The sequence below is a fragment of the Staurois parvus genome, unplaced genomic scaffold (assembly GCF_062004578.1).
Source record: "Staurois parvus isolate SC_StPar_1 unplaced genomic scaffold, SC_StPar_1.0 ptg000066l, whole genome shotgun sequence".
In the NCBI taxonomy this organism is placed as follows: Eukaryota; Metazoa; Chordata; class Amphibia; order Anura; family Ranidae; genus Staurois; species Staurois parvus.
Genome location: NW_028317862.1, coordinates 9,705,175 through 9,715,319, shown reverse-complemented (window position 1 = coordinate 9,715,319; position 10,145 = coordinate 9,705,175). Strand labels below are relative to the sequence as shown.

General features: G+C 42.0%; 1 protein-coding gene across 1 annotated transcript in view; it reads left to right on the top strand.

The window, feature by feature from the left end:
- The first annotated feature begins 217 nt into the window (after window positions 1-217).
- Window positions 218-10,145, top strand: part of HFM1 (helicase for meiosis 1) — a 271,262-nt gene continuing 261,334 nt past the window's right edge. Inside the window, exons 1-4 of the mRNA XM_089668958.1 lie at window positions 218-351; window positions 960-1,072; window positions 2,857-3,066; window positions 8,360-8,636. Of these exons, the coding sequence (XP_089525084.1) occupies window positions 218-351; window positions 960-1,072; window positions 2,857-3,066; window positions 8,360-8,636 (734 nt within the window). The remainder of the gene's footprint in view (window positions 352-959; window positions 1,073-2,856; window positions 3,067-8,359; window positions 8,637-10,145) is intronic.

Sequence of the window (10,145 nt, the reverse complement as noted above, 5' to 3'; positions counted from 1 at the left end):
AATTAAAAATACTAACAATTACATTTACAACTCCACCCCCAGGTACATCACCAATCTTGTTACCCATCCGTCCTCTCTGCTCCTTCCAATATTTATTGCTCTCTAGCTCCCCTTGTCCTCCTCTCATGCTCATCTCCAGGACTATTCTAGAGCCTCTCCCATCCTCTGGGACTCTCTACCCCAATTTGCCCAGCATTCTCTATGCTGTCCACTTTAGATGACCCCTGAAAACTCATCCCTTCAGGGAATCCTATCCTGCCTTCATCTAACAAGTGAAACTTTTATTTCTCCCAACAGCTTATCCCTCACAGTTAATACCTTTTTGATCCACTTGCCCCTCTCCTTTAGATTGTAAGCTCTCAGGAGCTAGCATTGAATTGTGGTGTTACTGTCTTCCTTTATATTGTAAGTGCTGCGCAAACTGTTGGCGCTATATAAATCATGTATAATATTAATAATACATCAGGCTTTTCTGCTTCATTTTTAGCCTCTGATTTAACTTGATTGCTGTCTGTGAAAATCAAAGTAGAAGATTCAAGGCATAGAACTTCTCTACTTTGAGAAAATAGAAATCCCTTATACTTCTACCCCCTATCCACACACTCACATACACAAACTTCACCATATACTCACACTCTAGATTCTCTTTAATGTGATGCTTTCTTGACTGGCTGACCAATTTTTAAAGTACTGCTAACTGCCTCACACTAAAGATTTTTTTTTTTTTTTTTTTTTTTTTTTAGTTTAGCTTACAGTTTTCATTATTTACAAAATGTGTGCAGCTACTTATTTCCTTATTGCATGTTGAAAGATCTATTTTCTGCTTTCTATTTTATTTTACCTTCTACTTTTAGTACTGATTTTTTATCTAAGCGACAGGAAATGTATTTCAAATTAGAATATACATGTACCTACTAGTAGTATGCACTCATTACTGGTTTGTGTGATTTTGATTACAGCACTAGATTGGATAAAGAAAACCTAAAGAATTGGCTTTGTGGTCCAGCTCCTTGTACAGATGATATTCCACAGGCTGTCGATCTGCAAAAGGAAGTAGATATGCAGTTCACAGGTAGAAAAAGCGTATACATGAATATATATATATATATATATATATATACCGTATTTACCGGCGTATAAGACGACTTTTCAACCCGTGAAAATCTTTTGAAAAGTCGGGGGTCGTCTTATACGCCGGTATACGGCGAGCCGGTGTCAGGGCGGCACTTTTTCGAGGGGCGGCGCCGCCCCCCTCCTCCTCCAACGCACACCAAGTACAGGGGTGGGCAGAGGGGCTGCTGTACCTTACCTGGCTCCGGTCCCGGTCCCACGACGATCCGGTCCAGGAAGCGCGGCTGCTCCTTCTTTCAGTTCGGCCGCTCGATGGTCCCGCCGCCCGCTCGGCTCCGCCTCCTCACCGGTGATTGGGCGCCAGCACTGGAAAGGCACACAGGCGACCAATCACCGGCGAGTAGGCGGAGCCGAACGGCCCCGCGAAAATCAAGCGGCCGAACTGAAAGAAGGAGCAGCCGCTCCTCTCCCCCACTGACACTAACGATGGGGCACTATTCCTTCTCCCCACTGACACCAACGATGGGGCACTATTCCTCCCCCACTGACACCAATGATGGGGCACTATTCCTCCCCCACTGACACCAATGATGGGGCACTATTCCTCCCCCACTGACACCAACGATGGGGCATTATTCCTCCCCACTGATACCAATGATGGGGCACTTTTCTCCCCACTGATACCAATGATGGGGCACTATTCCTCCCCCACTGACACCAACGATGGGGCACTATTCCTCCCCCACTGACACCAACGATGGGGCACTATTCCTCCCCCACTGACACCAACGATGGGGCACTATTCCTCCCCCACTGACACCAACGATGGGGCACTATTCCTCCCCCACTGACACCAACGATGGGGCACTATTCCTCCCCCACTGACACCAACGATGGGGCACTATTCCTCCCCCACTGACACCAACGATGGGGCACTATTCCTCCCCCACTGACACCAACGATGGGGCACTATTCCTCCCCCACTGACACCAACGATGGGGCACTATTCCTCCCCCACTGACACCAACGATGGGGCATTATTCCTCCCCCACTGACACCAATGATGGGGCACTTTTCTCCCCACTGATACCAATGATGGGGCACTATTCCTGCTCCCCACTGACACCAATGATGGGGCACGTTGGAAGAGGGGTAGTCTTATACGGCGAGTATAGCTCAAACCCTATATTTTAACAGGAAAAGTAGGGGGTCGTCTTATATGCCCAGTCGTCTTATACGCCGGCAAATACGGTATATATATATATATATATTATGAACCTATCAGAGATTAACAGTTAAATAACAAGAGTATATAGTATGTGCATTCTTAGCAATTGGCCCTCAGTTCCAAAGTATAGCTTTATGTTTAATTTTAAATGTTAGTTAATATACTGTGATATGAGCGGTGGTTAGCTCCGTGCTAGATGTATTTTCTAGTGTGACCATTGCAGCCAGCTATTAGGTTTAAGGGTGTGGCAGCCTGTTTTTTTTTTTTTTTTTTTTAAAGAACAAAAATGAAAGTTCATACACATGTGGATTACCCATAAAGGGGTTCTTCTCCAGTAAATATAGCAAATAACATAAATGTTGAGCTGCCTGTCAGCAGTATTTATGCTTTAACTTGCAGTTCCTTACTGCACAGGCCTACTCCTGACCTCAACATGATTCTCCAGCCCCCTGGGTTTGCTCACTCTCCTTGAGACTTCTGAACTTCCTCCATCCCCCTTGAACTTGCTAGCCACCTTTTGCTTTCTCAGTATCCTAGACCCTCACTTTGTCTCTCAGGTTCGTGGAGCCGCCCCAACATTCCATGTCCTTTGGGCAAGAAGTCCTCCTTACCAGGAATTCAGTCTCAGACAGAGACAACCAGGTCTCCCAAGAGGGCTCTGAATTTAAATGGCAGCAACTGCTATGCCACCTCCACCTCACAATCCAATGAGATATGCCCAGATTTGCCTTATAATGGTCCTGAGAATCTGTGCACTCACACAGGCTGTAGGCAATTAGCAAGCCCTGGACACAGAACTGAAGATTCCGTCCTACCCAATGCTGTTTGGAGTCTTCAAGCTTTCAGCCCCAATCCAGACTTACAAAATTGAGGGAAAACTTAAAACGTAGCTTTCTCTGCTCACAAATCTTCTGCTGGAGCTTCTCAAACTGACTTTGAGAGTCGGGGATGGGGAATGTGCCCATTTAAACCTATTTCCATAGTAGCAGGGATTGTCCTCGTCATAATACATAAGTATTTTCTAGTTTAGTTTTTCTCTAAATTGGCTACAGTCACTGAAAAAGTACTATAAAAATAAGTACCTGGAATCTCAGTCAGTGATTTATGTCAATGAACCACAATTGCTTAACAAAAACATTTTATTCAACTCTGTTTTTGCTAATAAATGTATTTCCCTTTGCTGGAAGGTAACTGTAAAGGCAAATCACTGCATGGTGTGAATGATCCTAACATATTCATCTGACAGTCTGGCCAGAGAATTGTTCACACCTAGAGCATTAACCTTTGAATTGATCTGCATTGAGCAATGCAAGGACACAACAAATACTATTGTTGTCTGTGTGCTCAGTTCACACTAAAGCTTTGCACTGGTAAAATGCAGGCATTGTGTTCACACATACTTGCAGATCCACCCAATTCCTTGGTCTTTCTGCTCAGGAAAAGCTTCAACTAGGATCGACATGACAACTCATGGGGCTCCCGGGCAATAGGGGATCATGGGGCCCCCGTGTCCTTGCCCAAACTCAAAAAAGGCTATGAAAAAGGTACCAGGGGCATCTCATGGTGCTCCCTACTGACCCCGGGCCCTCGGGCAGTGCCTGAGTTTCCAAATGGTCAGTCCGCCCCTGGCTTCAACACTTCTTGGCCTTCCTGTTTGCCTGCGAGACAACCACTCCAAGTGATGAGCCAGTAGGAATTTATGGGAGGCAGGAGGGAAGGGGCAAGCTTTTAATACTGGAAGAAAAAGTGATAGATTCACTTTAAAGCTGGCCATACTGTACATTATACAATTTTTTTTTTTTTTTGTTCAATTTACTTTAGATTTACCTTCAAGGATGTAGTGCAAGGGCCTGCCTGATTGCCTACAAATTGAAAGTATTTAGGTTTGACCTCATTTTTGGTAAATCTAAAGGAAAATTGTGCAAGAAAATTGTATAATGTATGTTCAGCCTTAGCCCAACTCCAGTCAGAAGTTTTGACCTGACAGAACTCTGTCAGGTATTAACGCCTGTCTGTTTATTTCATTGGAAAGATTTACCCTCCCTTCTTGCCCTGTAACCCACAAGGAGAGAAATCTTTCAGAGAGGAACACATACAGCAATGATACCTCAACAAGCAATGTAATTATTAGTGGTGCACCGAAATTAAAATTCTGGTGCCTGAAACAGATACCGAAAATTCAGAATGTATGTGCCGAAAACGAACCAAAATGACTGCATATGTGGGGGTGTGGAGGCTCTAATTTTTTTTTTTTTGTATTTTTTTTCGACTTTCATGTATATTTGTATTTATTTTTTTAACCTATGATTTTATTGCTATCACATAGGGGACCAATACTCCCCTATGAGTGTAGGGGGGTGGGGGGGAGAGGAGCAGTGTATACAGTGAAGTAGTAGTGTATACAGAGAGACTCCCTCGCTGGCTGCCACTATATATCGGTGCCGATTTTTTAAATGCAATTGCTGGCTTTTTTTTTTTTTTCTTTTTTTTTTTCTTCAATATAGCTCACAGAATTAGCTGTCACTTTCTCCGGAGCTTTGTTTCTTTTATTTCAGGAAAGAAACTAAAAGGAAACATTGTTTCTTTTAACTCCGGGAAATAAACTAAAAGGAAACTCTTTCTTCTAGCTGGGGGGAAAGTGACAGCTGATTCTCTGAGTTATAGCGAAGAAAATCAAAACCTGGTAATTCATTTAAAAACTGACAGCTAGTCACTGTATACACTTCTCCTCTTTTGCCTTTCTCAGCTGCCCCCCCCCCCCCCCCATCACATCTGCACTACACACAGTCCCTGTGTACACAAGGCACCTGCATCTGCTAAATTGTTCCTATTGGCAAAATGCCAACAGGGCTATTTTTGGCCGATATGTTTCGGTGGCCGAAATTTCTGTGCATCTCTAGTAATTATTTCCTTTTTCTGTCACAAACAAGTGTTGCTTTTGTCTTTGTCAGAGGAATATATTTGCACACCTCTCACAGTAATGGTAAAATGCACTTTAATGCAACACAGTAATGTAAATAGGCCCTAAAGCCTATTTGCAGTTTGTTGGGAAACAAAATAGACCAAATAAGGCTACATATCAGTATAGCTTTTGAATGTGTTGTATTATTCTTCACTGCTCTCCTGCACCAGTGCAAAATACATATTCCCTGTGGGAGTATGAACATTGCTGATTGGAGAGAAATAGTTGTGGCAAAACAGGCAGCCTGTCAGACACCTGCCAAGAAACTGTTGTTCTCCCACAGAGACCAGCAGTCTTTATCCCCAGCTGCTTAACCACATGCCTCAGAAAAGGAGTCCTGCACGGGCCTGAAACATGCTAATTTTATGCTATGTGATCACTTGAATAAAGTTTTGAACGCTGAATGCCTTAACGTTTTATCTTCAGCCTGATGTTGGGATTATGAATTTTGGGCTGGCACTGGAGCTCAGAGAAATAAAAACAAAGACATTTAAAATGTTGGGTTTATATGCCTCATTTCATCTGTTTTGTTTTCCAACAAACAACAAGAGGCTTTGAAGTGACTCCTTGAAGTGTCACACACAATAAAAATAAATAAATGTTTTTACTCGCCTCCCCTGCCTGCTTCCTGAAGCTTCAATCTTAGCAGAGCTATGGCTTCACATAGAAGTTTCACATCTGACATGTCCAGGAGTGTCCCTTGCCACACACTCTAGTTCTGGCTCCCTTGTCATTCCTATGTCTTGTAGTGACGTGGTGGGGTGGGAGAAGAGACCACGGCATGTAGCAAGGGGATCAGGCATCCAACACAGACAGAAATGTGTTAAATGTGAAAAGTCTGCTAGAGGCTGTAGCTCTGCAAGAAAATGAAGATCCAAAGAACGAGAAGTGGAGTATCGAAGTATAATCCCTCTTCTTTTGCAAGCAAATTTTTGGCACAATGTTTTTGTAACAAGTCACTTTAAGACATTGTTTCCACCACATATGCCACTCATTGATACATATATATATATATATATATATATATAATCACTGGATAGTGATTTATGTGAGGAAAAAAAAAAGGACCTTCTCTTTTAATGAACAATGAGAAATTTTATGCATGTCTGATTTTACTTTAAATGTAGATATTGTGGTTGTTTGACAGTGCATCCAGAATGTATTCACAGCGCTCAACTTTTGCCACATTTTGTTATGTTACAGCCTTATTCCAAAATGGATTCAATTCATTTTTTTCCTCAACGTTCTACAAACAATACCCCATAATGACAATGTAAAAGAAGTTAGTTTTGAAGTCTTTTCAATTTATTAAAAAAAAACAAAAAAACAAAAAAAAAAACACATGTACATAAGTATTCACAGCCTTTGCTCAATACTTTGTTAAAGCACCTTTAGCACCAATTACAGCCTCAAATAGTCTTGAGTATGATGCTACAAGCTTGGCACACCTATTTTTGGGCAATTTCTCCTATTCTTCTTTGCAGTACCTCTCAAGCTCCATCAGGTTGGATGGACAGCGTCAGTGCACAGCTATTTTCAGATCTCTCCAGAGATGTTCAATCGGGTTCAAGTCTGAGCTCTGGTTGGGCCACTCCACGACATTCACAGAGTTGGCCTTAGCCACTCCTTTGTTATGTGGGCTGTGTGCTTGGGGTCGTTGTCCTATTGAACGATGAACCATCGCCCTAGCCTAAGGTCCAGAGTGCTGTGGAACAGGTTTTCATCAAGGATATCTCTGTACATTGATTCATTCATCTTTCCTTCGATCCTGACTAGTCTCCCAGTTCCTGACGTTGAAAAACATCCGCACAGCATGATGCTGCCACCACCATCCTTCATTGTAGGGATGGCATTGGCTAGGTGGTGAGCGATGTCTTGTTTCCTCCAGACATGATGCTTGGCATTCAGGCCAAAGAGTTCAGTCTTTGTTTCATCAGACCAGAGCGTTTTGTTTCTCATGGTCTGAGAGTCGCTCAGGTGCCTTATGGTAAACCCCAAACGGGCCACCATTTGCCTTTTTACTGAGGAGTGGCTTCCCTCTGGCCACTCTACCATACAGGCCTGATTGGTGGAGTGCTGCAGAGATGGTTGTTCTTCTGGAAGGTTCTCTTCTCTCCACAGAGAAACACTGGAGCTCTTTCAGAGTGACCATCGAATGCTTGGTTACCTCCCTGGATAAGGCCCTTCTCCCTCGATTGCTCATTTTGGCTGGGCGGCCCACTCTTGGAAGATTCCTGGTGGTTCCAAACTTCTTCTATTTACAGATGATGGAGGCCACTGTGCTCATTGGGATCTTCAATGCTGCAGACATTTTTCTGTACCCTTCCCCAGATCTGTGCCTTGCTACAATCCTGTCTCAGAGGTCTACGGACAATTCCTTGGACTTCATGGCTTGGTTTGTGCTCTGACATGCACTGTTAACTGAGGGACCTTTATGCCTTTCCTAATCATGTCCAATCAACTAAATTTCCCACAGGTGGACTCCAATCAAGTTGTGGAAACATCTCAAGGATGATCAGTGGGAACAGGATGCACCAGTGCTCAATTTTGAGTGTCATGGCAAAGGCTGTGAATACTTATGTACATGTGTTTTTTTTTTTTTTTTTTTTAATAAATTGCAAAGATTTCAAAACAAACTTCTTTCAGGTTGTCATTATGGGGTATTGTTTGTAGAATGTTGAGGAAAAAAATTAATTGAATCCATTTTGGAATAAGGCTGTAACACAACAAAATGTGGCAAAAGTTAAGCACTGTGAATACCTTATCGATGCACTGTATTACTTCAAATCTGATTTTGAATCTAGGGCACAATAAAAGTATACATTTATGGAGGTTTAAACCTATTTTCCTATAGAGAAAAATAGTTGCAATAAAAATATTAAGGTTGTTTACTGGTATATTTTGAGGGTAGGCTGTGATTGCATTATGTACAGCTAAAATGAATATGTTAGGAAGAATGTCACACAACATTAATTATAAGTCCTGTCACATTTGTACCTTCAGGGCAGATGTCACACAATTGTAAACAGCCTTCAATTGCTGTTACTAGCTTATTTGCATAATATGCTAAATAATGTTTTTATGCTTTCTTTTTTAAGCAACAATAAGACAAACAAAAAAGTTTACACCACCATTAAAGAAATTAAATGCATTAGAAAGTGATTCTCAAGGACCATATGCTTCACAGCATGGCATTCATTTTAACACAGAGGTGACACCAAACACAGGAAACACAAGAGCAGTGAATGTGACAGCAACGTATCCCTGGTTTTCAAGTGGTAACAAAGAAGCTCCAGGCACATATTTTCTGCCTCCTGAACCGAATCTTCTACAAAGCCAACATATCACAAGCAGTCCAAGTTTGCTTCGAAGAAGGTAATGATTTTCGTGTTTTTGCTCCCAAGTAAGTTTACCGAGAACAAGTTAAGTACGCCAATATGTTAATTATTTAGAGTATAAAGGCACTTCAGTGCCAGAGACTACCCTGTGCCTTAAATTCTGGCCATCTTACAATCAGGACTTGACCAGAACTTAAATGTTACTAAACTCAGGACCCTGCATTCACTATATCTGGTCTCCCACAGTACACAAAATATGGAAATGCAATTATTTTAGTAAATATAAACTGCTAAATACTTTTTTTCATCAGCAGTTAGAGCAGTCTTGTGACTTCTATCAGTGTTCAGCAGAGCACTAGTTAAAGCTTGTAGGAGAGGTTTTCATTCTCCCCTGATTGAGCTATAGCAATACACACCAAACTGAGCGCGTGCAGCTGGCACCCAAGGCTCTGTTCTATCGGCAGAAGGATTGGGACAGTAGAAGGGGAGGATCAGAGAAGACAGGATCAAACAGCCTTTTTACACAATGCAGATGATAAACCCCTTAGGTTCCACACACAATGCAGTAAAGCATGCTTAACAAGCATGCTTTACTGCATATAAAGACTGATTTTACTGTTGTGGGTTTAGTAACACTTTTTAAGCACTCTGAAAGGACATGTTTTGGCCTTGTCCATTTTTTCTTTAAAAAAACAGTAGCCTTGCTCCCTATTGTTCAAGGTATATTTTGCATTAGGCCCCTCTTAGAGCACCCTGAGTTTCCTTGGGACCTCGGTCTGGTTCTCCCTTCCTTTCAGAAACAACCCGTTGATCCGGCAAGGGAAATCCCCTCAGATGACCTCTCCTTCAAAGTGGCATTATTTGGTTGCTATGAAATCTGTCACTGTCCCCAAGCTTGATGCTCTTTCTTCCAAAGGCCATTCCTCATCCTTCACAGGGACATGGTAGTGTTACTTCTAAGGCCATTCCCTTCTGATGGTATCAGACTTCCCCCTTAATGAAGACCTAGTCCTTCCCTCTTTGTGTTCTTGCAGCCGAACGTACCTGAAAATTCTGTATCTTTGAGTACTGTAGCCTGCATTTCTTGCTACAAAACTGAGGATTCACAGAGTGGTGTAGAATTATAGGAGGGATATCCAGGGGACTTGTCCTCAAAAGCTTGCCAATGTCCAATCACCTGAAGGTACCAGTTTATAACCCTGGGGCTCTAAATATACACAGTCTGTGTCCTGTACTGTACTCCAACATATGGAATTATGAAATTTACAGATAAGTAAAAATTCCTTTTAATTATGACAGCGACTATCTGTGTTCTCATAGAAAGCCTTATCACTTTGCAGTTTATGAAAATCAATGATGTGTATAAATGGTTTTATACTGTTGATACACAGCCATTTACTTTCAAGTTATCCTGTTTTCAAATTAGCATTATACTCGAAGTTCACATACTTTTTTCATCAAGAACCTTTTGATTGTGTAAACCATAAAACTATATCAATGTAAAATGTTGTGTGTGTGTTATTAAAAAAAAAAAAAAAATCTCCAA